Here is a 27811-nt window from a genome sequence, read left to right as displayed (position 1 = left end):
ACCTAGGTAGGAAGTATTATACTAGGAGACACTGACCTGGGAGGATTATATGGGGGGGGCAGATTGACCTGAGGGGAAGCATTATACTTGGGGACAGGCTGACCTGAGGGGGAATTATACTGGAGGACAGATTGACCTGGGGGGGATTTAACTGGGGGACAGACTGACCTGGGGGGTTATACTGGGAGACAGATTAACCTAGGTAGGAAGTATTATACTAGGAGACACTGACCTGGGAGGATTATATGGGGGGGGGACAGATTGACCTGAGGGGAAGCATTATACTGGAGGACAGATTGACCTGGGGGGGGGGGGATTATACTAGGGGACAGACTGACCTGGGGGGGTTATACTGTGGGACAGACTGACCTGGGGGGGTTATACTGGGGGACAGACTGACCTGGGGGGGAATTATACTGGAGGACAGATTGACCTGGGGGGGGGGGGGTTATACTAGGGGACAGACTGACCTGGGGGGGTTATACTGGGGGACAGACTGACCTGGGGGGCATTATACTGGGAGACAGACTGACCTGGGGGTTATTATACTGGGGGACAGACTGACCTGGGGGGGGTTATACTGGGGGACAGACTGACCTGGGGGGGGTTATACTAGGAGACAGACTGACCTGGGTGGGGGATTATACTGGGGGCAGTGGGGGACAGATTGACCTGAGAGAGGGGGATTATACTGGGAGACAAAATGACTGGTGGAGGGGGGAGGGGATTATACTGGGGGACAGATTGACCTGGTGGGGGGGGGGGTGGATTATACTAGGTAACAGACTGACCTGGGGGGATTATACTGGGGGACAGATTGACCTGAAGGGGGGGGGGGGATTATACTGGGGAACAGACTGACCTGGGGGGATTATAAAGGGGGACAGATTGACCTGGGGGAAGGATTATACCGGGTGACAGACCAAACTTGGGGAGGGGGGATTTTACTGGGGGACAGACTGACCTTGCCGGGGATTTTACTGGGGGACAGACTGATCTGGGTGTCGATTATACAGATTGACCTGGAGATGGGGGGGGGGGGAATTATACTGGGGGACAGTCTGACATGAGGGGGATTACACTGGAGGGGGGGTTGTTTTATTTAACCATGCCCTTTACGCTCACCCACTGTAAAGCAATTTGGCCACACCCATGCTACACGTGCCACACTACTCTTCTACTTGGTGTGCCCAAAGGTGCCCCCATGTCTTTTACAGTCCTAGCAATGTCCCTGGCACAATGAAAGCCATGCCCACTCTTCACTGTGACATACTGAGCACACCACTTTTTTTTTTTTTTTTTTTAATGGAATAATGGGGCCCAACATATGATCTTGCACACAGGCCATGATTACGGCCTGTAATGTGCTTGCATACTCAGAGCATGTGCATCAACCGAGCAAAGCACCAGTAAAACCACGACTCTGCCACCTGTTGAACCACCCCATCCCGCTGCTGCCCACAAGTTTAAGCCCGTTGGCAGGTTTCCCTATGACTTACACTAGACAGGAAGTCAGTTTTATGCATTAAAACGTCTCTCTGTGAGACAACTGAGTGATCTGAGATCTCTTTATTTCTGAGAAGTGAAGGCCACTCAAAGATCTTTTATATAAACCAATTTATTCAGAAGCCCCTCACAATACATAGGTTGAAATGGCATGTCCTTCAAGCTCAACCATCAGTGTTGTAACATGGTGTGGTGCTTCGAGCTGGGCCCTCTTCATCTTCTGTTTGTTGGGTGTATTTCCATTCATCGTGTTTTTAAACAGTTCAGTAAAAATTTTTGGGTTCTACTAATACTGAGTACAAATAAATTATCTTCATTGTGGATATTGTGTAGATATTGGTTTTCGTCTGTGGATCTGGTGCTGGGTTGGAGGAACCCCTGGAACCAGCTAGTCATTGTGCCAAAATGACAGTTGAGCCCTAAATTTTTAGATGGCATTGGGCTAAGATTTGTTAGTTTGGAGGTAGACTGACTGGTTCCTGAATTCTACATGCATTAACCTACTGCTCCTCGGTTGGGTTCATGAAACATGCAGTTGTGTTGATGGCCAACGTCAGGACTGAATTTATAGCTGGGTACCAGGTGATGCGTAGATCTTCAAGGGCTGGGCATTCTTCCCCTTGTCATGCCAGCAGACATCGAAGAATGGGTAGAGGCACCCCGAGAATCGCTCATGGAACGTGTACAGGAGTTTGACGTTGTCCTCGTCGTCCGAGTCAAAGAAGGAGATGACCCCATCAGAAAAGCTGAGATAGATCCCGATCTTTTCTGGGCGACCATCCACGCGGAGGGTTCGAGGTTCCTTCTGCTCTACATGGGCCTCGTAAACCTTCCCGTCCTTGCATCCCAGGAGCCAGAAGCCATTGGCAGGGGTGGCGTGCAGCTTGCCCTTTCGGTTGGCGGATTCAGAGATGACACCCAGGGCCCACCTTGGCTTGTCCTCCACGACAACCTCCCAGTAATGCTCTCCTTCCGTGAAGCTCTCTTTGGAGACTAAGCAGTTGCTCTTGTCGAAACGCGCTGGGTCATCAGACACTGACTGTTTGTGGTCAGAACATTCGACCGATTTGCCGTCGGAGGAGATGACCAGGTTCTGCTGGGCCGAGTTGGGGTCAAAGGTTAGGTTTTCCAGAGCTGTGAAGAAATGTGAAAGAAAATGGTGGCGGTCACATCAATTGTGGAAAACTCAAATCAGGCAGGGCCACACCTCCTCATAATATTTCTCTTATTGGGGGAGATACGGGGGGTGGGGATAGACACAGCTTCCCTCCCACTGACTCTCAATTATTTCTAAGCAGGGAGAGCATAGATATGCTGGGTGCAATTTAAGAGATAAGCTCATTTGCATGCTAGCACTTGCCACCATTTCAGAAACGGAATAGTAACTTACAAATGATAAGATGTGTTTAAGGATGTACTTTAAAAAAAAAAACAAACAAAAAAATGATTCCTGTGAAAGTGCATATACATTCATTCTGTATGAAATGTGCAAACAAATTGGGCTATTTCCTGTTCTGGAGGAATGTTTATAATTGATTTAAAACAGAAAATACCCTGTTTGGCCACTAGATGGTGCTAAGTATCACGGGCAATTCCTATAATACAAAGCACCATCTAATGGCCAAATGCAATATTTTTTTCAGTCCAGCATAGAAAATAACCTAAAAATCATTTTTTGTCACATTTGAACAGAACAAAGGGGCACACAATTTCACAGTGTAAATTGCTATGTTTTTTTTTTTTTTCTTTTTTTTTTCATAAATATACCCCTTAGTGTTTTTTTTATCTTCTGTTCTAACAATTTCAAATAACATTTACATAATTGTACATTAAAGTAACCGATACTCCTTTTTTGGGGTAAATTATGACATTTTTCTATCTACGGATACACTTCTATATTTGGCCACTTCTTTTAAATCAGTTTACAATATAATATGACTCAGTAGTGCCCTCCTATGTCTTGTCTTAATGCAGGACTTCAGCCATAAATAAACTAAACATGAATAACCCGTTATTAGATAAAATAGCTAAACCATATTTTGCTGCAATATTCACCTTCAATCAAAAGATTTCCCTGCAGTATTTTTGTTCTGCAACTAGATGTCCTCAGTCTAATGGCCAGCATCATTCAACCCACTTCCAGGTCATCCCAGACCCACCCCCAGCTTGTGACTGGACAGTGAAAGGAGAAGCAGCATGCTGATGAGCTCATCTCTCTGCTCTCTCCTCCTATCAGTATCCTCTTGTCAGCTCATGAACTAAAGTGAACTTCCTCTCGCTCTCCAGCCTTGCTGCAAGAGGCTGATCTCTGCCTAGAGTTCAACTTAAAAGCTTAGAAAAACCCCAACAGTGAACTTCTCTTATTTATTCCCTTTTCATCTGCTAAATATACCACTTAACCACTTCCGGTCGTTCTACGTCGGTACTTTGAAGAGGAATAATGTTGTTATGGCAGCAGCTAGCTACCATAACCCCGGCATCGTCTTCTTCAGTGGGCGGTCTGCTTTCAGATAAAAGTGGCCTCTGTGGTGGATTCGCCGCAAAACCACTTTTATCGGTGATGGGAGAGGGTGCCTTCTGCCGCTTACCGGAGCTGCCGGTAGCGGCGGAGGCGATCGGGTCTTCTCCCTGGCTTGGGGGGGGGGGAGATGGCCCTCACCTGTCTCCATACCATTGCAGGGCGGAAGCGACGTCAAAACCTCACTTCCACCCATAGCTCTTAAAGAGACTTTTTTTATTTTAATTTTTTTAAATGACATTACTTTTTTTTTTTTATTGCATTTTAGTGTAAATATGAGATCTGATGTCTTTTTGACCCCAGATCTCACATTTAAGAGGTCCTGTCATGCTTTTTTTCTATTACAAGGGATGTTTACATTCCTTGTAATAGAAATAAAAGTGACACAATTTTGTTTTTAAAAAGAACAGTGTAAAAATTAAAAAATAAAAAGGTAAAATAAATAAGGAAAAAAAAAATGTAAATGCGCCCCGTCCCGACGAGCTCGCGTGCAGAAGTGAATGCATATGTGAGTAGCGGCCACATATGAAAACGGTGGTCAAACCACACATGTGAGGTATCGCTATGACCGGTAGAGCGAGAGCAATAATTCTAGCCCTAGACCTCCTCTGTAACTCAAAACATGCAACCTGTAGAGTTTTTTAAACGTCGCCTATGGAGATTTTGTAAGGGTAAAATTTTGTTGTCATTCCACGAGCGGGCGCAATTTTGAAGCGTGACATGTTGGGTATCAATCTACTCGGCGTAACATTATCTTTCACAATATATAAAAAAAATTGAGCTAACGTTACTGCTGTCTTATTTTTTAATTCAAAGAAATTTATTTTTTCCCAAAAAAATGTGCTTGTTATAGGGCGTACACACGGTCGGACTTTGTTCGGACATTCCGACAACAAAATCCTAGGATTTTTTTCCGACGGATGTTGGCTCAAACTTGTCTTGCATACACACGGTCACACAAAGTTGTCGGAAAATCCGATCGTTTTAAACGCGGTGACGTAAAACACGTACGCCGGGACTATAAACGGGGCAGTAGCTAATAGCTTTCATCTCTTTATTTATTCTGAGCATGCGTGGCACTTTGTCCGTCGGATTTGTGTACACACGATCGGAATTTCCGACAACGGATTTTGTTGTCGGAAAATTTTATCTCCTGCTCTCCAACTTTGTGTGTCGGAAAATCCGATGGAAAATGTCCGATGGAGCCTACACACGGTCGGAATTTCCGGCAACACGCTCCGATCGGACATTTTCCATCGGAAAATCCGACCGTGTGTACGGGGCATAAGACTGCTGCGCAAATACGGTGTGACAGTAAGTATTGCAACGACCGCCATTTTATTCTCTAGGGTGTTAGAAAAAAATATATATATAATGTTTGGGGGTTCTAAGTAATTTTCTAGCAAAAAAAAAAAAAAAAAAAAGTTTTTAACTTGTAAACACCAAATCTCAGAACGAGGCTCGGTCCTTAAGTGGTTAAAATGTTTTGTTATATCTGTACAAAAAAATAATCATAGATCCTTGTAAGTTGATAACTTCCTGCTGTCTGCAATGTTATCAGTTACACTGTTCTTGGCTGTCACCCCCCCCCCTCCCCATCTTATGGAGATAAGGGAGGTGTCCTGTAGTGCTAACATTATTTTGCTGTTCCATAGATATGGTATAATGAGTGAGGGTAGTAGTCGCTCTAGAGCAGGGATCCTCAAACTACGACCCTCCAGCTGTTGCAGAACTACACATCCCATGAGGCATTGTAAAACTCTGACATTCACAGACATGACTAGGCAAGATGGGAATTGTAGTTCCTGAACAACTGGAGGGCCGTAGTTTGAAGACCCCTGCTCTAGAACAAGAAGCATGTTACCGGCAGGATCAACTGGTAAAAATAAAGTATTACAATTCTGAAAAAAGAAAAAAAAAGAATTCACCAACCTCATCTAACAAGTGGCAAGCTGCAATATATTACATTTATGTTACACTTTAACTTTTTGCCACCATGGACATCCAGAGGGCATACGTTTAACACTGTGATGTAACACTGTAATGTGAATGCTGTGCTACTACTGTCACCTGCTGGGCATATGTGGTATTGCAGGCTAACAGCTTGTTTGATCCAATTAACACCAGGGACATTACTTGCATGGAGTTTGTATGTTTTTCCTGTACTCGTATGGGTTTCTTCTAGATGTCGCACTTTCCTTCTAAAATCATATCAATAAAGTCATAGGTGTGCGCAGCCTATTGCATTAGGGTGTGCACCCCAAAGCTCAAACACACATGCGCGTGTGTGTATATATATACATACTGAGGGTGTCAGTAGGGCAGAGGTCGGTGTCAGTATTTTTTCATTTTTATTATTTTATTTTTTAGTATTTAAAAAAAAAATTTTTCATTTTGTTTTTTACAATTTTTTTAGGAGCCCCATTAGGGGGCGTTGGTGAAATATTACGGGTCTAAACAGGGGGAATATGTTCCACAGGGGCTGATTAGGGTGGCACACACCTATGAATAGATTAATTGCCTTTCTTACAAGCATCCTATGGGCATTAGAGTGTAAGCTCCTTTGTGGGACAGTGATTGGTGTAAATGGCTAAAAACATGCCAGCATTAGATACAAATAAAAGAAAAAAAAATAGGGGTGTGGCCTGCCTCGGAAGTCAGAAAAGTCAAGGCTACAGCAGCACTCCCTGGGTGCCCCCTGGGTAGAGGACCTGGAGTTCAGCAATGGTACTGGAAGATGCCACTGGGGTACCAGCAGCCAGGTAACAGTTCATTTTGATACTTTGTAAACCTTGATGTGTGATTCTCTGTAGACATGTGCACTGCCGAAAAATTTGTTCGTTTTTTTGTTTCATTTTTTTTTTTCGGGTCATGTTATGATTGCAATTCGTAAATTTGTAAATTCGTAAATTCGAAAATTCGAAAATTCGAATTTTCGAATTCATGAATTTTCTAATTTATGAAAATCAGAAAATAAGAAAGAAAATCTGAAAATTCAAAAGAATAACTAATAATATCTAATTATTAAATTATGGGTATTGGAATTTCCTTTCAAATTGGGCTGTTAGTGAACGTAATGAATAGGAATTTATCCGACGTTACGAATTATCCGAAATAACGAATGCCGTATCTAAAAAAAAATGGAATGGAATGAATTAATAAATAACAATAATAAAAGTTTTAATTATTACTGTTGTTATTTGTTATTATTAGTTCGTTACGTTCCATTCATTTAGATGTGGCATTTGTTATTTCGGATAATTTGTAACTTCGTATTCGTTACGTTCACTAACAGCCAGATTTGAAAGGAAATTCCAATACCTATAATTTAATAGTTAGTAATAGTTAAGTTATTATTCGTTATTATTTCAGATTTCTCATTTTCGGATTTTCGACTTTACGAATTTTCGAATTTACGTATATTCAGAAAAATTCGTTACACAGGTTTTCATTAATTCGGATTTTCTGAATTAACGAATTTGTCGAAAATCGTTAAAAAAAAAAAACTATTTTGAAACGAATTGCACATTTCAAAATTCTCTGGAATGTCTACATTTGATGAATAAAGTTGCACCCCATTGATTGTGTGTCACGGGATCTGCTATTGGACTCATCAATGAGCAGACAATGATGGAAATCCTGAGTCAGTACTGGATTATTATGATTAGTTCTGTGTAATGTGGGCCAATCAGGTGTGTCCCACCCCGAAGCCCCTCCCTGAATCTTACCTGGCATCAGCGCCCGGAACATCTTCCGCCACACCTGGAACTTGAACTCATCGGAGATGATGGGCAGCTGAATATCCAGCCGGCCGGGAAGAGGAGGCTCAGATAGGATCTTACCCAACCTGATAACAGAACTCTGCATTATTATACTGCTGGTATTTATTAACTCTCAGGACAACCTACCATGCTAATAATATGTATTATGTCACAGTAACAATGTAACAAATTAACTCTTTAATCCAAGTCCTGTATAAAGACAATTAGGGACATCACTGATAAAATTAAAAGGAGATTTTGTTTTTGTTTTTCTGTTTTCTTTTTTTGTTTTTTTTTATAGCATAGGGTTCTTTACAGTTAAAGAGTTGTACAAAAAGACAAGGGAACATCAATGATAAGGTGATAAGATTTTTACTTTGCTATAGGAAGGGGCTCTTTACAGTTAAAGGGTTGTACAAAAGGCAAATGAACAATGATAGAGTGAAAAGGAGATTTCATTTTGCTATAGGAAGGGATTCTCATACCTCCCAACTTTTTTGAGATGAGGGACACCTATTAGCAAAGGTATGTAGGCATAGGACACGCCCCCTGCCACACCCCCTTAACCGACTGCCAACCAGCGCACGCCGATTTACATCGGCAGAATGGCACTGGTAGACAAAAGGGCATACAGGTTTAAGAAGCGGTATTGCGGGCACGCGCGCCTGCCGCGGTCACCGTGACTGCAGGTCCCGCGGACTCAATGCCCGCCGGGTGCCCGCGATCGTGTCACGGAGAGGTAGAACGGGGAGATGATTTTGTAAACAAAGCATTTCCCCGTTCTACCCAGTGACAGGACAGAGAGCAGTGATCACTGTCCTGTGTTGAAGCCCCTCCTCCCCACATTTAGAATCACTCCCTAGGACACACTTAACCCCTTCACTGCCCCCTAGTGTTTAACCCCTTCACTGACAGTGTCATTTACACAGTAATCAATGCATTTTAATAGCACTGATCGCTGTATAAATGACAATGGTCCCAAAATAGTGTCAAAAGTGTCCGATGTGTCCGCCATAATGTCGCAGTCCCGATAAAAATTGCAGATCACCGCCATTATTAATTAAAAAAAAAAAATTTAAAAATGCCATAAACTATCCCCTATTTTGTAGACGCTATAAATTTTGCGCAAACCAATCAATATTCATTTATTGCTATTTTTTTTTTTTACCAAAAATATGTAGAAGAATACATATCGGCCTAAATTGAGGAAAAAAAAATTTTTTTTATATATTTTCGGGGATATTTATTATAGCAAAAAGTAAAAAAATGATGTGTTTTTTCAAAATTGTCGCTCTTTTTTTGTTTATAGCGCAAAAAATAAAAACCGCAGAGGCGATCAAATACCACCAAAAGAAAGCTCTATTTGTGGGAAAAAAAGGACGTTAGTTTTGTTTGCGTACAACATCCCATGACCGCGCAATTGTCAGTTAAAGCGACGCAGTGCTGAATCGCAAAAATGGCTCTGGTCAGGAAGGGGGTAAAATCTTCCGGGGCTGAAGTGGTTAAAGGAGAATTATACAAAAAAAAAAAAAGATTAGTTAAACGTTTAAGTGCTTTTTTTTTTTTTTTTTTTTTACCACTACTATTCCTATATTGGCTTTTGACAATAAGAAATGCAGTAGGATGAAAGGTTTAGCGCTGGGAAACACTTTTTGAAAGATAAAAAGTGCATTTTATATACAACTAAAAAGATCAGACCAAAAATTGTCAAAAATGAGGGACAAATGAAAAGGAAAGAGGGACATTGTTTCAAATCAGGGACAGTCACCTAAAAATCAGGGACAGTCACCTAAAATCAGGGGCAGTCACCTAAAATCAGGGGCAGTCACCTAAAATCAGGGGCAGTCACCTAAAATCAGGGGCAGTTGGGTGCTATGGATTCTATACAGTGAAAGTGGCTGTAAACCTTCAGGGACAACTTTCACCTACAAGTAGGCCTAGATTAAGGCTTACCTGTAGGTGCTTGCAATATCTCCTTTAACTTACACGGTTTAGGAGATATTTGCAAAAAAGACTGTACCGCCGCCCACGGAGCAGGCGCACTGAGCGTGCCGTTTCCAAGGGCACGCGCGGGAGTGACGTCACCGCGGCTCCGACCAATCACATCGCCGGAGCCTGCAAACACGGAAGTCACTCCAGAAGACATGGCGGCGACGGAGCAGGGGAACGAGGACCGCTGCGGGGGCTTCAATCTCAGGTAAGTAATTCATAATGAGCTAGTATTCTATGCATACTAGCTCATTATGCCTTTGTCTTGCAGGTTGTAATTTTTTTATTTTATATCTTTTTTAACTGTGAAGGGTTCTTCATAGTTAAAAAAGACAAGGGAACATCAATGATAAGGGGAAAAGGAAACATCACTAAAGGAAAGTGTTCTCTACAGTAAGAGTTGTTAAAGGGGAAATATACCATCTACATCTGCTATGTTGAGACTTGTAGCCCTACAACAGCGGAAGAGTTGTTGGTTTCACATATAAAATGCAAATTCTTTTTTTTTTTTATCTTACCTAGATGTCACCACACAGAATTTCTGCAAACAAAATAAATACAGAAGATCAGAATGATGAGTATAAATGTCCGTTTGTAAATCATCATCATATTGCGAAATCAGAGACTGAAATATAAATAACCGTCTCCATTAATTCAGGCAGCTGGCGTTATTTTTAACCACTTGCCGACCGGCTCACGCCGATATACGTCAGCAGAAGGGCATGTACAGGCATATTAATGTACCTGTATGTTGCCCTTTAAGACGCGGCATTGTGGGCGCGCGTCCGCCGCTACCTCCGTGAGTGTGATCGCGGGTGCCGCAGACTCGATGTCCGTGGGGATACCCGCGATCGTCTCACGGAGAGGAAGTATGGGGAAATGCTGACATAAACAAGCATTTCCCCGTTCTGCCTAGTGATAGGACACTGATCACCGCTCCCTGTGATCGGAAGCGGTGATCAGTGTCGTGTCACACATAGCCCCTCCCCCCCACAGTTAGAATCACTCCCCAGGACACACTTAACCCCTTCAGCGCCACCTAGTGGTTAACCCCTTCACTGCCAGTCACATTTACACAGTAATCAGTGCATTTTTAATCGCACTGATCGCTGTATAAATGTGAATGGTCCCAAAATAGCGCCAAAAGTGTCTGATGTGTCCGCTATAATGTCGCAGTCACAATAAAAATCGCTGATCGCCGCCACTAGTAAAAAAAAAAATGCCATAAATCTATCCCCTATTTTGTAGATGCTATAACTTTTGCGCAAACCAATCAATAAACGCTTATTGCGATTTTTTTTTTTTTACCAAAAATATGTGGAAGAATACGTATCGGCCTAAACTGAGGGAAAAAATGTTTTTTTGGGGATATTTATTATAGCAAAACGTAAAAAATATTGTGTTTTTTTTCAAAATTGTCGTTTTTTTTTTGTTTATAGCGCAAAAAATAAAAACCGCAGAGGTGATCAAATACCACCAAAGGAAAGCTCTATTTGTGGGAAAAAAAAGGACGTTAATTTTGTTTGGGAGCCACGTCGCACGACCGCACAATTGTCAGTTAAAGCGACGCAGTGCCGAATCGCATAAAAGTGCTCTGGTCTTTGGCCAGCCAAATGGTCCGGGGCTGAAGTGGTTAATGTATACAGCCAAAAAAGAATCAAAACTGCTGTAAAAAAAAAAAAAAAAAGCCGTTCTGTAAGAGAGAATTTTACATGCGTTCTGTGAACTAATAAGCTGGTGTGAGAATGGGACAAAATTGAATGTTCTTAGGGTATTTTCTCTTCTGGTCAAACACTCTTTAAATATTATAGGCAATAGCAAAGGTAGGTTCAATTGTAAGGAACAGAGAGAATAGGCAAACACCACATTATGGCCACTAGACTTGGCTGAAGATCATAGGAAATAAATACATTTTAGGAAGAAACACTATGTCAAAATTCTAGAGAATGCTGGAGAGAATTAGCAAATAAATGTAACCATTGATACTAAGGGATCCCGGGTTATTTTGCCATTTCCTTCCAGCGTTTTCTAGAATTTTTACATTGTATCTTTATGTTTAAATACACTATATTACCAAAAGTATTGGGACACCTACCTTTATACACACATGAACTTAAATGGAATCCCAGTCTTAGTCCGTAGGGTTCAATATTGAATTGACCCTCCGCTCCAACTCATCCCAAAGGTGTTCTATCGGGTTGAGGTCAGGACTCTGTGCAGGCCAGTCAAGTTCCTTCACCCCAAACTCGCTCATCCATGTCTTTATGGACCTTGCTTTGTGCACTGCACTGGTCATGTTGGAACAGGAAAGGGCCGTCTCCAAACTGTTCCCACAATTGGGAGCATGAAATTGTCCAAAATGTCTCGGTATGCTGACGCCTTAAGAGTTCCCTTCAACTAAGGAGCCAAGCCCAACCCCTGAAAAACAACCCCACACTATAATCCCCCCTCCACCAAAATGATTTGGAACAGTACACAAAGCAAGGTCCATAAAGACATAGATGAGCGAGTTTGGGGTGGAGGAACTTGACTGGCCTGCCTAACTGGAACTAAGGGGCCAAGCCCAACCCACGAAAAACAACCCCACCCCATAATCCCCCCTCCACTAAAAGATTTGGACCAGTACACAAGCAAGGTCCATAAAGACATGGATGAGCGAGTTTGGGGTGAAGGAACTTGACTGACCTGCACAGAGCCCTGACCTCAACCCGATAGAACACCTTTGGGATGAATTAGAGTGGAGACTGCGTGCCAGGCCTTCTTGTCCAACATCAGTGCCTGACCTCACAAATGCACTTCTGGAAGAATGGTCAAACATTCCCATAGACACACTCCTAAACCTTGTGGACAGCCTTCCCAGAAGAGTTGAAGCTGTTATATCTGCAAAGGGTGGGCCAACTTAATATTGAACCCTACGGACTAAGACTGGGATGTCATTAAAGTTCTTGTGCGTGTAAAGGCAGGCGTCCCAATACTTTTGGTGATATAGTGTGTGTTTAGTTTCTATGATCCTCAGCTCCATCTAGTGGCCATAATGTGGTATATTCAAATTAAAGTCTACTGCAATAGAAGAGATTTAACACTTACCTCTCCGTTGGTTGGTGTCTCCTACTTCCCCTTCATTCCAGCGCTGCATCCTCCATCAACCTCCGTGACGTTCAACTCTTCTGGGAGTGTCAGATGACCGTTTCCCCCAACGCACACCGTGGTTTCATCCGCTGACCCCGACATCACCACAGGACTCAGCATTGATGTAGGGGGTGGTGGAAGGAACCATGGCTCTCAGTGGGGGGGGGGGCATAGTGCTAGACTACTAATATAGAAGGGAGGTAGGAGACACGGGCCAATGGAGTATAATACCCGTTCCAATGAATCTAAGGCTGTCATGCTGACCACACACATAGAGGAAGTCAGGAGGAATGTCACCAATGGGGACACAATAAGTGATAAACTCATCCCCACTACATCTGAAACTAAAAAAAAATAACTTTAAAAAAATAAACTTTTCACTGCAGTTGAACTTTCCCAGTTTTAAATCAGCTCCAGACAAATAACCCTCCACGACATTGTTTGTTGAATTGTTTACCCGCAGGAATTCGGTTTGCTCCTGGCCTTCCACGTCTTTCAGGACTCCCTCCATCTGCTTCAGCTGCTCCACATAATGGGCCATGCTCTTCCTTTCCCCCACCAGGGCGGCGGTAGCGTTCTGCTCTGCCTTGTCCGCCTCCTGGCCCAGAGATGTCTCCATGATGTTCAGGTAGGAGCGCATGATGCTCAGCTGCTGCTTCACATTCTTCTTAAAGCGGGTCACCGTGTCCTGCGATATAGAGAATAGTCAGATACAGAGAACACAGACCCTGAGATCTCCGGGAGGAGGAAAATTCCTTGGAGTTTGATTAGGCTTAAAAACGCACTCAAGGCAGATATAAAAGGTGCAAAAAAAAAAAAAATGCAGCTCTGTACTCATCAATACATCATTACACGGATTTTGTGTTTTAAATGCAAGCAGTATAAGTACTGATTTTGACCTGGTATTATTCTCATGCGGTCTACTATACTGTGGAAGCAGCATGCTGATAGGAGGAGAGAGCGGACTGAGAGACAAGCTCATTGGTCTTCTGCTTTTTTTTGTGTCCAGCCATAGGCAGGGGGGAGGGACAAGACCTGTAACTTAACCACTTTAAGACCAGGCCTTTTTCTGACATTTTGTTGTTTACAAGTAAAAAAAAAATCTGTATTTTTTGCTAGAAAATTACTTAGAACCCCCAAACATTCTATATTATTTTTAGCAGAGACCCTAGAGATTAAAATGGCGGTCGTTGCAATATTTTATGTCACACTGTATTTGCGCAGCGGTCTTTCAAAAGCAATTTAAAAAAAAAAATAAAATACACTTTAATGAATTAAAAAAATAACAAAATAATAAAGTTAGCCCAATTTTTTAAATTTAATGTGAAAGATGATATTACGTTGAGTAAATAGATGCCTAACATGTCACGCTTTAAAATTGCGCACGCTCGTGGAATGGCGACAAACTACGGTACTTAAAAATCTCCATGGGTGACACTTTTTTACAGGTTTCCAGTTTAGAGTTACAGAGGAGATCTAGCGCTGGAATTATTTCTCTCGCTCTGACGATCGCGGCGATACCTCACATGTGTGGTTTGAACACCGTTTTCGTATTATTATTTATGCATGTGCGACTTTCATATGCGTTCGCTCCTGCATGCGCGCTCGGAGGGATGGGGGCGCTTTACATCTTTCTTTTTCTTACTTATTTTATTTTTTATTTTTATACTGTCCCTTTTAATTATTTTTTTTTTTGATCACTTTTATTCCTATTACAAAGAATGTATTAGAAATGAGCATGACAGGTCCTCTTTATGGAGAGATCTGGGGTCAAAAAGACACCGGCTCTCACATGTATCTTTAAAAGCAAAATAAATGTAATTTTGGTGTTAAAAAAAAAGAAGAAAAAAAAAAAAAAAAAGTGGTGATGACCGAGAACCGTAAGTGACGTCGGAGGTCGCTTGCCCGCACTTGACTGCCTGTCCAGCTATCTGCTGGACCGGATCGCTTTACCGGACCTGTCGATAAAACCCGGAAACAACCGGTAAGTGGTGGGAGGGGGGCATCCGCCACTGGGATCGCTTTTATCTGAAAGCCAGCTGCTTAACAAAAAAAAGATACCGGGATCATGGCAGATATCTAGCTAACGTAAAAAACGTGATGTATATTTACAGTTAATTGGCCGGCAAGTAGTGATTTTTTTAAACTTGTACCTACAGGCAGTGCCCTCCACCCCCTATTCATGCGTCCAGCCCCCTGATCTACATGCAGGGCGCCGGACACATGGATTCCAATGGGGAGGGTGGGTTTTTTTGAAGCATGTGATTAAAACCAAAGGCTCTAATAGGCTTCAAAAAAAGGGTGGGCTTGTGGCGCAGGGCACTGCGCCCAAAGCCCACCCAGTTGAGTGACAATAGCGAATTAATATTCCCTATTGTAACACTGAATCTCCTCCGGCCAATCAGGAAGCGGGTCATGGGACCCATCATCCGATTGGCCAAAAGGAGATCCGATCGGATTGGCAGGGAGGAGGAGGAGAGGAGAGAGAAGACGCACACAGGGGGAAATGAGCAAACAAGCAGCCTGGAGAGAAGCCGCTGTCACCTGCCGCACTGCCCGCGAGATGGGGTAATTGTGGGGCACCGCCTGACTGACCGACTGGGGGGGGGGGGGCACCCGTGACCAGGCCAAATGGCAGGGGGGGGATGGGGGGGTGCTGTCCCCATGACCCAACTGACCAGGGGGGGGTTTTAGTGGGATGGATTGTTTGCCGCCCCCCCCAAAAATACAACACCAGCCACCACTGCATAAAGGTAAGCCTATAATGATGCTACTGAGCAGTTGACCACTCCGTCCGGACAGACTGGGTCTATGGAGGTACAGTATATGACAGTATATAACAGTATATTATCAAGCCATGGCTGTCCACTTTCCTAGAAGACACTTTTAGTGATGATTTGATGAGTTTTAGGTTTTCCTATGATAGCTGGTCATGTTGAAGAGACGTACCTGGACCTCAGCCACCTGTCTGTCCAAAACTGCCACTGTCTTCTCCTTCCGAAGAAGAGCTTCCTGCAGGAGGACCTGCTGCTGGGGGAGTTCTCTCTGCAAGAAACATATATACTGGTATTAAAACATGTATCACATCAGACAATCCTTTATTGTGGTCACACTGGAAACTACAATGTAGCTGAGTAGGGGTAGAAAATGAAATCTTTCTTCCAATGATGTCACCTGCCCAACACTCTTACAAACAAGGAGCTCCCATTGTATACATACACAATATTACCAAAAGTATTGGGACGCCTGCCTTTACACGGACATTAACTTTGATGGCATCCCAGTCTTATGCCGCATACACACGGTCGGATTTTCCGACGGGAAATGTTGGATGTGAGCTTGTTGGCGGAAAGCCCAACCGTGTGTATGCTCCATCGGACATTTGCCGTCGGACTTTCCGCCAACAAATGTTTGAGAGCAGGATCTCAAATTTTCCACCAACAAAACTTTGTTGTCGGAAAGTCAGATCGTGTATACACAAGTCCGTCGCACAAAAGTTCACGCGTGCTCGGAATCAAGCAGAAGGAGCGGCACTGGCTATTGAACTTCCTTTTTCTCGGCTCGTCGTACGTCTTGTACGTCACCACGTTCTCGCATTCGTAATTTTCGCCCAACATTTGTGCGACCGTGTGCATGCAAGACAAGTTTGAGCCAACAACCTTTGAACAAAAATCCACGGTTTTGTTGGCGGAAAGTCCGATCGTGTGTACGCGGCATTAGTCCGTAGGGTTCAATATTGAGTTGGCCCACCCCTTGCAGCTATAACAGCTTCAACTCTTCTGGGAAGGCTGTCCACAAGGTTTAGGAGTGTGTCTATGGGAATGTTTGACCATTCTTCCAGAAGTGCATTTGTGAGGTCAGGCATTGATGTTGGACGAGAAGGCCTGGCACGCAATCTCCGCTCCAATTCATCCCAAAGGTGTTCTATCGAGTTGAGGTCAGGACTCATCCATATCTTTATGGACCTTGCTTGCCTTCTCATCCAACATCAGTGCCTGAGCCTGACCTCACAAATGCGCTTCTGAAAGAATGATCAAGCATTCCCATAGACACACTCCTAAACCTTGTGGACGGCCTTCCCAGAAGAGTTGAAGCTGTTATAGCTGCAAAGGGTGGGCCAACTCAATATTGAACCCTACGGACTAAGACGTGTAAAGGAAGGCATCCCAATACTTTTGGCAATATAGTGTATAGCACAGTGTATAGAGTGTAGCAGTTCAGTGTATGTAATATATAGCACAGAGTATAGGAGTGTAGCAGTTTAGTGTATGTACTATACAGGCAGTCCCCGGGTTATGAACACTTTGAAAAAGTATTTCCCAGTGCTACACTTGTCATCTGAATTCTAAATTGCTGCATTTGTACAAAAGCCAATATAAAGGAATAGAAGTGGTAATAAAGCACTTGTGGATTTAGCCAAACATTTTTTTCCTTATAATTCACCTTTAGGGGGCATGGCAGGTTGTGTGTCCTAGGCCTACATACATTTGCTAATAGGTGTCCCTCGTTCCCATCTCAAAAAGTTGGGTGGTATGACTTGTGTTGTAAAATTTTGGCAAATTTAGGGCTAATAGGCTACTGTCAATAAAATGCATGGGGAGCTGGGCTGGTCCAATGCAACAAAATAAATAAATAAATAAAGCAGGTAGAGGGCCTTTCTTTACAAACCACTTTTAGGGGCCACAGATGACACAGCAGTGTAAAATTGTTTAACAGCAAGAGAAGAGGCTCATCCCATATGTACTAGAGACAAATGGCACAGGCCCGGGGTTTTACAAAAAGAATTAAGATACTACAGAGGATACAGCAGTGTAAAATTGACCAAAAGCAGGAGAATTTCTAATGAGAACGACTAGGCCCAATTTTCTAGAGACAAAGAGCAAAGGCTGTGGCTTTACAAAGATTAAGTGCAGAGGATTCAGCAGTGTAAAACTGGTCAGTAGCAGTACAGTGTAAATCTGAGAAAATAGGCCAAAATGTAATAGAGACTACAGGCAGGTGTTTAATTACAGGAAATAGGAGATTGCAGATGATATGGTAGTACAATATTGGCCAGCAGCATGACAATTTTAATGAGCAAGACTGGGCCCAAATTAACTAGAGACTAAAAACATAGACTGGGGTTTTACTACAAGAAATAAGATACTGTGGAGAATACAGCAGTGTAACACTGGTAAGCAGCATGACAATTATAATCAGGGATAGTAGGCCTTACTGTGTATATACCTAACTTTTATTTTTTCTATGGGGATAGGGGGTGCGGGGAAAGCGAATGATATAATATGAGGTGCTTTAGGTGTACACTGTTCTTGAACCTATTTTTTTTTTTCTTATAAATTAATGCAGAGGAGCTATATGAATCTCGAAATTGGATGGACAGAAACACAGATCCTTTTGCAAGTAACAAAGCTCTTATCTATATACACCGCTCAGCCATAACATTATGACCACTGACAGGTTAAGAAAATATCTCATTACAATGGCATCTGAAAATTGGTGGGATATATTAGGCAACAAGTGAACATGTTGTCCATGAAGTTGATGTGGTGAAAGCAGCAAAAATTGGTCACCGCAGTTTGTTGTGTATGGTGCTCTGAAGCCCATGGTGACCCGTGTCCACAGCCAAATGCTTCTACAATGGTCACATGAACATCAGAACTGGACTACGGAGCAATGGAAGAAGGTGGCCTGGTCTGATGGATCACGCTTTCCTTTACATCATGTGGATGGCTGGGTGTGTGTGCATCACTTACCTGGGGAAGAGATGGCACCAGGGTGCAATATGAGAAGAAGGCAAATTGGCAGAAGCAGTGTGATGATTTGGGCAATGTTCTGTTGGGAAACCTTGGGTCCTGCCATTCATGTGAATGTTACTTTGGTGTCCATGCCTCAATGGGTCAGGGCTGTTTTAGCAAAAGGGGGCCATACTCAAGATTAGGTGGGTGGTCATAATGTTATGGCCGATCAGTGTATTTTATCTGTGTATTCAGTTATTTACCTGGAGTTCATCTTTCTTTCACTGTGGTTCTAAATAACCTGTGGTAAGTTTCTGTGTGCCGAGTATTACCTTCATCTTGGCGTGGGCCTCAGCAGCTGTGATGATATTGTGGCCCCTGTGTTTGCCCAGTGAGGCGCACACCCCGCAGATCAGCTCCTTGTCCTGCTCGCAGAAGACGCTGAGCGGGTCCAGGTGCTCCAGGCAGTGGCCCTGCGGGACTTGCTTGAAGCTTTGGACCAGATTCTCCAGCTGACGGTTGATGCGAAGAGTCTTGGGATGGGTCGGGGCCTGGCAGGTGGGACATAGAATGGAACCATCCTGCTCCTGGCCCTTGGGGGCCTCAGTCAAGCAGGCCTGGCAGAAGGTATGCCCGCATTCCGGGGTGATGGGGGAGTGGAAGAGCTCCAGGCAGAGCTGGCAGGTGAGGTCATTCTGCATGCCTTGCACAAGCTGAGGGTTCGCCATTGCTGGAGAGAAGACACTGGAAGCACATCAAACATGTATCCAACATGCAGGTGACTGTTCTTGTGAAGGAAAACGTGTAGAAAACAGTTGAATGGTAGCAAAAGCATTTTTTTGCATAGATTAGGATCCTTAACCCTTTGTCGGTTGTTTTATTTATTTGCTGATTGTGTCCCCCTGGGGAGATTTCCCTTCACTTCCCGACCCAGCCACACAACAGGAAGTGAGAAATTCTCTCCAAAGGGAGCAGAAATCAACCCATTGGAAGATTTTTTCTGTTTTTGTTGCATTGACAACTTTAAAATTTGGGGTTTCCTAACGCTTTTTGAATGATGATGGCCATCTGGACAAACATAGAGGGTGACTCTCTCCAGCGAGGACACAGACAGCATTGTTATTATACTATTATCTTATTATCATACTATTATCTTATTATCGTATTACTAAATATTGTCATTACATTAAATGTATAATACTAATTATTATTATTAATATTATCATTACAGTATCTCACAAAATTGAGTACACCCCTCACATTTTTGTAAATCTTTTCTTCTATCTTTTCATGTGACAACACTGAAGAAATGACACATTGCTACAATGTAAAGTAGTGAGTGTACAGCTTGTATAACAGTGTACATTTTCTGTCCCCTCAAAATAACTCAACACACAGCCATTAATGTCTAAACCGCTGGCAACAAAAGTGAGTACATCCCTTATTTTATTTTTTTTATTAATTATTATAATATATAATAAAGATAATACATTTATAATAATTCTAATGAATTATTATATGACACACTTACTAATTACTGTTACATGGGTTGTAAAAACACCTTCATGTATTGTATAAATGACCTCAAACTGGAAGAAGAATTAATGCCGGTAAGGAAACCATGTCACCTTCTCAGTGCCGGCTCTCATTTGTAAAGTAATTCTGAGAATCAGTGTTGGGTGTCCCCCAGTAGACCAGCACCAATTTCAAGATTACAATATCAGGGGATTATGGGAAAGATTGCCAAAGTAAATATATATGCTCTGGCAGATTTACATTCCTGCAAGGCTATGTTTTCTAAAAGAAGTTATGTTTCCCCTCTGACGGTTGTCACCATAACAGATGTCCCCATTGGAAAATGTCATCTCTATTGCTTTAATTGCATGTTTGCCGAATAAAAATGTCAGCTGAGCCACATAGATTAGTCCTAGTGGTGGGATTGAGGGATCTACTCCATGGGGAAGAAACTGGATTAAGCAATCCCTGTTTAATTTCCTAGTGTGGAGGGTTCTGAGGGGCTAAATGTGCCTCCTGACGTGAGTGGTGTTACCTGGTCAGGCTGAGGTCTAGGAAAGCAGAGGGCCCGCAGTGTCAAGTGCCCCATAACAGTGGTAACCCAGGGGGGCACTGAAGTAGCACTATGGGTTTGGGACTCCAGAGTGTGAAATAACACTTGCCATGACAGCAAACACTTTTTTCCTGCCCCTCACCTCATGGACTAGACCCTTTGGCCAAGACAAATATTGTTAGGAAGCCTCAAGGCCTAGCCACGTCTTCACATGTTTGTCATTACACGTATTTTTGCTTCTTTTTTCACTTTCACAGAGTGTGAGTCTACAGGCCTACCCTTAAGTCTAGGGGGAGGATGCGTGGCCCTTAGGTTCTTTCCTCCCCTGCCTTGGTGAGGATCACCTTACTTTGAGAGAACTTCAACATAACTTGGTGGTTGGCTTCAATAACAAATGTCAGCTGAGCCACATTGATTAGTCTTATTAGGGGGGCTGAGGGATCTACCCTGTGGCAAAGAAACTGAATTAAGCACTCACTGGTTAAGGTGGGGGTCGCATGTAATTCCCTGGTGTGGAGAATTCCGAAGGGCAAAGTGCCTCCTGACTTGAGTGATACTATCTGCTCTGGGAAGCAGAGGGCCTGCAGTGTCAAAGGCCCCCTGAACCAACCCAGGGGGTTCCGGAGTAGCACTATGGGTTTGGGACCTCACAGTGTGAAATAGCACTTGCCATGACAGCAAATGCTTTTTTTCTGCCCCTCAACTCATGGGCTAGACCCTTTGGCCAAGACAAATTTTGTTAGGAGACCTCAAGGCCTAGCCATTGTATCATACACTTGACACACTATTTTTCTTCACATGTATGTCACTGCACTTATTTTTGTTTCTTGTTTCACTCCACAGGGTGGAAGGGTGTCAGGCCTACCCTAAAGTCTAAAGGGAGGATGAGTTACCCTTAGGTTCCTTCCTCCCCAGCCTTGTCGAGGATCAACTTTCTTCTGGAGAGCTTCAGCAGAACTTGGTGGTTGGCTTCAGCCAGCCATGAGGACAGGGGGTCCACCAGGCCTTTCAGCTAGGTGGACCATAGTGCCTAGCCCCTGTCAATAGATTTTCACCCTGGGTGGTCGGGAAAGGTCCTTCCTCTTTGGGAAGCGATCATATGACACACCCATGCACTTTTTTTGGTTCATTATGGGCTTGAAAAAAAGAAGTGGTGGGAGTACAGGGAGACATCTACCCATTGAGGACCAGGTTTGCTCAGAAATGATCTGCTGTTCACATTCTGTAATTTGTTTTAATAAATGGCCCTGAATTCTGCAGACTGTTGCTCCTGGATTCAGCCAGCTCTGCGGAGCATTCAGCCATAACTCTAGAGATATGAAGACGTCCCTGGCTATACACGAGAAGAATTTTGGGAGGGACCTGAACTCTATAAATAGCATATCAGTAAAAGCCAGGGACATGCCAGAGAGGGTAATGTCAGAGGAGAGGAGCAAGTTGTGACTCTTTAAACTTGGAAACCAATCCATAAGCTCATCTGCTTTTATACTCATCATATACGTGTTTTTTATGTTAAGTATAGCATGCTAAGTAATGTGTCAGTGTAACACTTCTATATAGATAGGTAGGTTTAGATCACAAGCTTTCCTCTGACAATAGCTTCATCTGCTTTCCTCTCCAGAAAGACAAGGCCATATTTGTTCAGGCATCATCTGGGTTCATTGTCTACTTCCTGAACTGAGATGCCAGCTCTGTGCTTACAAATGTCTGGCACTGATCAGTCCCTGCTGCAGCCTCTCACCTTGTGAATTGCTATAAAGTTACAATGTTGCAGTCTGATTCCTGGGGGAGAGGAGACTGAGGAAATGCTTCCTCCTACCTGCAGCAGACTGATGACATCACATCAGCCTAGGCAAAGTCAGTGACAATGATTTTGTTTGTTAGACAGTAGGCTGGTTGTCTACTTCCTAATGGTTCAGAGTGAGGACATCATGCGGTCATCCACATGTGATCTTGAAGAATATAATTGAGCAACATACCTGCAAATTGTCTGATGGCGTCCACAGAGTCACAGAGCTAACAATCTGTGAAGAGAAGAAGATGAAGGATATCAGAGTTGACATAAAATAGACTGGGGGGTGAATAGGAAAATGATATAATTGTGAAAAGTCAAAATAGATAGTGAGTGCTGACAGCTTGTTGGGATTAGAAGCACACTAGATTGGGAGCAACATATTTGAAACAATAGACAGACAATGAGCAGGTGAGACAGACAAGTGACCTGGAGAAAGAGAGAGCCTGACCAGGAGAGAGAGAGAGGGAGAGAGAGAGCAAGAGAGAGAGACTGACCAGGAGAGAGAGGGTGAGAGAGAGAGACTGACCAGGAGAGAGATAGAGAGAGAGACCAGGAGAGAGAAAGAGAGAGAGACTGACCAGGAGAGAGAGAGTGAGAGATAGAGAGACTGACCGGGAGCGAGAGAGAGTGAGATAGAGAGACTGACCAGGAGAGAGATAGAGAGAGAAACCAGGAGAGAGAAAGAGAGAGAGACTGACCAGGAGGGAGAGAGTGAGAGATAGAGAGACTGACCGGGAGAGAGAGAGTGAGAGAGACTGACCAGGAGAGACAGAGAGAAAGAGACCAGGAGAGAGAAAGAGAGAGAGACCAGGAGGGAGAAAGAGAGAGAGACTGACCAGGAGAGAGAGACTGAGAGAGTGAGAGACAGGAGAGAGAGAGAGAGAGAGAGACTGACCAGGTGACAGAGAGTGAGAGACAGAGAGACTGACCGGGAGAGAGAGAGAGTGAGAGATAGAGAGACTGACCGGGACAGAGAGAGAGACTGAGAGAGAGAGACTGACCAGGAGAGAGATAGAGAGAGAGACCAGGAGAGAGAAAGAGAGAGAGACTGACCAGGAGAGAGAAAGAGAGAGAGACTGACCAGGAGAGAGAGACTGAGAGAGTGAGAGATAGAGAGAGTGACCAGGAGAGAGAGAGAGAGACTGACCAGAAGAGAGAGAGAGACTGACCAGAAGAGAGAGAGAGAGACTGACCAGGAGAGAGAAAGAGAGACTGACCAGGAGAGAAAGACTGAGAGAGTGAGAGATAGAGAGAGTGACCAGGAGAGAGAGAGAGAGACTGACCAGGTGACAGAGAGTGAGAGATAGAGAGACTGACCAGAAGAGAGAGACTGAGAGAGAGAGACTGACCAGGAGAGACAGAGAGAGAGAGAGAGAAAAGAGACTAACCAGGAGAGAGAGAGAGACTGCCCAGGAGAGAGAGAGAGAGAAAGAGAAAAGAGACTAACCAGGAGAGAGAGACTGACCAGGAGAGAGAGAGAGAAGAAGAGACCAGGACAGAGAACGAGAGAGAAAGACTGACCAGGAGAGAGAGAGAGAAGAGACCAGGAGAGAGAACGAGAGAGAGAGACTGACCAGGAGAGAAAGAGAGAGAAGAAGAGACCAGGAGAGAGAACGAGAGAGAGAGAGACTGACCAGGAGAGAGAGTGAGAGACTGACCAGGAGAGAGAGAGAGATCAGAAAAGAGAAAGACTGACCAGGAGCGAGAGACAGACACTGATTGGAATAGACACAAGCCAAGTGGACAGGCACTAACCAGGAGTGGGAAAGAGAGATAAAATGACCAGGAGAAAGAGAGACTTACAGTGACCAGAAGGGACACCCTCCAAGTAGACAGGCACTCACCGGGGTAGTAGTGTTGAGGTCACTCAGTGGAGGTGTAGCTATGGCTCCTAGTGCCCAGTAATAAGAATGCCCATCCCCCGCCACCCACACCCAGTTATTTCTGACTGTCCGGGAACAGCTGAGGGTTATGGAACGCAGGGACAGATAGAGGCAGCTGTCACATCACACACACTCACCATGTCCCTCCATCTCACCAGCTGACCCTCTGTCTGAATCAATGGCCAAAACTAACATGACAATTTTCATTCCATTAAACTATAAGTTTGTGTTCTTTCTGTAGCAAAGTCCCGGGCCCCTCGAAGCCTAATGGTAACCTCCAGAGTTAGGGACAGCTGACATCCTTCCATGCAGCGTGTGTTGCAAGGCTTGGTGGGTGTAATGCAAGATGAACTGGTGGGCGCCAGACACTTTTAGAATGCTGTATAGTAAGGACCGCTGTCTCCTATGGCAACAAGCTTATAGTAGTTACTAACAGCAATTGAAGTCAACTATTTGCAACACAAACAGTTCTTAGTTTACCCCACCATCACTCACTGTGGGTCTTCACTCAACGAGCTCCCAGTCTCTCTCACTAGACTTCAAATCCACCAACCACTGGATCTCCTGAGCTCTTCCACTGTTAGCACTCAGTATCTTCCTCAAGCGTCACTCCCGCTTCCCTGCTGGGTCCCCTGACTTGGGACTTTCTGAAGTTGCCCCACTTTTTCACTGTCCCTGGCTGGCGAGAAGACTGCTCTGGTACTGGCCTCAGCTTACTCACAGTGGTCCCCAGTAACAAGGTGGATGGTCCCTTAGTGGCAACAGCTTCCCCTTGACCTCCGACCACAACGGGTTCCCCGGCCGGCAGAACTGTTACTTCTGGTTGGACTACAAGCCTGCAGTCCCAACCCTACCCTGCTTTTCCTGCTTCTTGATAGGCCCTCAGACAGCCTAGCAGCCAGATGTCCCCGGGAATAGGCCTTAGGTTTCGGGCCTAGCAGCCCGGGGCAATATGACACAAGTCCACCCAGACAGCCGTCCAGGTGGCACAGAACCCCAATCACCTGACTCCACCCAAATAAATAGGCTTACCCAGCAGGCCAAGGGACCCAAGGAAAAATCCCTGCCCATTGGCTGAGATACCCCATTCATTCATAATCTGTCCTTGCTATGCCCATGTCTTATCCAATGTCACCAGCCACAATGCCACCTGGTGAAAAGCGCAGCAATGCCAGAATTAAGGAGAAATCAATTGATCCCCTAACAATTGGCCAAGGCGACTAAATTTAATAGCAATCCTGCCTAAACATCAGGGTGCTACATTTCTTTGGCACCCCACACACATTTTAATTGTTTGTTTAATATTCAATAGTTTTGTGCCAATGAAATAAAAGGGAAAGAATGTTAAGATAAAAGAAAGAAAAAAATAACTAGAAAAACATGTCAATATAAAGTACATATAAAGAAATAAGTATGTTGCGCTACAAAAAATCATAATAAATATATTCCTATGTGTAAATTTGCATCAAGTGTGTATCAATCAAATACAGAACGTATGTGATATATTCATAAAACATCAAATGTCAATCAAGTGGTAGGTTAATTGGATCCTGTCTAAATTGTCCCTAGTATGTATGAATGTGAGTTAGGGACCTTAGATTGTAAGCTCCTTGAGGGTAGGGACTGATGTGAATGTACAATGTATATGTAAAGCGCTGTGTAAATTGACGGCGCTATATAAGTACCTGAAATAAATAAATAAATAAATAAGTAAACCAAGTAGTAAATTCATAAGTGACAGTTCATACCAGAAAAAGTCTTAAAGTGCAATGTGCATACGCAATATCAAAAGTGCAACATAAAATGTGAAAGTGCACAGTGCTATGCATATACACCAAAAGATTCTATCAGATGTTCCTTTGTGATAAGCAAAAATCATACATAATAAATGCCAAATAAAACGTGTAAAACAGTGTCCATATGTAATATCATCCAGCATGCTCATCCAATCTATAGTGCTGCAAAACCACGCTCTGGTGCACTCCAGTGACCCCCCCCCCCCCAAGGCTGTTGTGCTCACCTCAGAGCATGTGACACAGTGGTTAACTACGTCCAAACACGCTATGGAGCCACCCCCGGGCTCTATACTGAAATGCAGATGTCGATTTCCAGCTGGACCTGCAAGGAGTGGCAGCTTCTTCCCTGCTGCAAGACATCCTGATCTCCCCTGCAACAAGCAGATCCTCTCCAGGGATGGATGGGGCTCCTGTACAGTACGCTAAATGATCGGCTACAAGAAGGAAAATTCACACTTTTCTGAAACGGGTGCAAGATGAGCACAATGTATTGATTGAACCAGCTGGAGATCGACACTTTAAAACTTTTTCTGGTATGAACTGTCACTTATGAATTTACTACTTGGTTTACTTGATTGACATTTGATGTTTTATGAATATATCACATACGTTCTGCATTTGATTGATACACACTTGATGCAAATTTACACATAGGCTATAGGCATATATTTATTATGATTTTTTTCTAGCGCAACACACTTATTTCTTTATATCATTTTAGCACGATTATGAAACGCGAACTGTGTCTGCAGCTGGATATTATTATTATTTTCGCTTTATAGGCGCTGGATTGTTGTGGCTCGCAAGATCTCTACTTTATTAATATAAAGTGCATGTCTCTTATTACCAAATATAAATGTCAAAAACATCTAGGCATTTTGCATCTGGAGTGACAATAATAAAACCAATAGGTTATGACTATGAAGACACATAATACTTACACACAAAGTGTATCCAAAGCCTGAACTTTTTTTTTTCATTTTGGACGGCATATGGAAAGGATAATGCCGCGTACACACGATCAGACTTTTCGTCTACAAAAGTCAGACGGACGCAGACAGACCAAATCCGGTGGACAATCCGATCGTGTAGGGATAAAACTTTTTCGCAGAAGAGAGTTTAATAAGACTCGTGGCCACTCATTACAATTAGAAGAAAAGAGGTTTAACCTTAAACTACGTAGAGGGTTCTTTACTGTAAGAGCGGCAAGGATGTGGAATTCCCTTCCACAGGCGGTGGTCTCAGCGGGGGACATCGATAGCTTCAAGAAACTATTAGATAATCACCTGAATGACCGCAACATACAGGGATATATAATGTAATACTGACACATAATCACACATAGGTTGGACTTGATCGACTTGTGTCTTTTTTCAACCTCACCTACTATGTAACTATGTGTGTGGGCTTCCCCGGACTTTCAGCTGACTTTTCCAGCCGCAAATCTGACGGACTTTAGATTTGGAACATGCTTCAAATCTTTACGTCGTAACTCCGCCGGACCCAGAAATCCGCTCGTCTGTAGGCTAGTCCGACGGACAAAAACCCACGCTAGGGCAGCTATTGGCTACTGGCTATCAACTTCCTTATTTTAGTCTGGTGTACGTCATCACGTACGAATCTGTCGGACT

General features: G+C 43.6%; 1 protein-coding gene across 5 annotated transcripts; it reads right to left on the bottom strand.

Moving 5' to 3' along the window:
• Positions 1-1600: 1600 nt before the first annotated feature.
• Positions 1601-24422, bottom strand: TRIM72 (tripartite motif containing 72). Of its 5 annotated transcripts, none has more exons than XM_073635926.1 (8): positions 24346-24422; positions 22686-22730; positions 18971-19382; positions 15853-15948; positions 13361-13591; positions 10293-10315; positions 7753-7871; positions 1601-2640 (listed from the first exon to the last, which is right to left on the bottom strand). In XM_073635926.1, exons 3-8 carry the CDS (start codon positions 19364-19366, stop codon positions 2072-2074), a joined length of 1434 nt encoding a protein of 477 aa, XP_073492027.1. In that variant the 5' UTR covers positions 19367-19382; positions 22686-22730; positions 24346-24422; the 3' UTR covers positions 1601-2071. The 5 variants fall into 5 exon arrangements, with proteins under 5 accessions (XP_073492027.1, XP_073492026.1, XP_073492029.1 ...); XM_073635925.1 differs by having other exon boundaries at positions 24305-24406; XM_073635928.1 differs by having other exon boundaries at positions 18971-19368; positions 24305-24401.
• Positions 24423-27811: the final 3389 nt, after the last annotated feature.

Source organism: Aquarana catesbeiana, linkage group LG06, assembly GCF_042186555.1.
Source record: "Aquarana catesbeiana isolate 2022-GZ linkage group LG06, ASM4218655v1, whole genome shotgun sequence".
In the NCBI taxonomy this organism is placed as follows: domain Eukaryota; kingdom Metazoa; phylum Chordata; class Amphibia; order Anura; family Ranidae; genus Aquarana; species Aquarana catesbeiana.
This window is presented reverse-complemented; position numbering and strand designations above follow the sequence as displayed.

Coding starts and splice junctions, on each gene's coding strand:
- TRIM72 (XM_073635926.1), bottom strand. CDS start 19,366: ATGGCGAACCCTCAGCTTGTGCAAGGCATGCAGAATGACCTCACCTGC. Junction 15,949..18,970: donor AGGCCCACGCCAAGATGAAG/GTAATACTCGGC, acceptor TGTTTCTTGCAG/AGAGAACTCCCCCAGCAGCA. Junction 10,316..13,360: donor AGCAAACCGAATTCCTGCGG/GTAAACAATTCA, acceptor TTTTGTTTGCAG/AAATTCTGTGTGGTGACATC.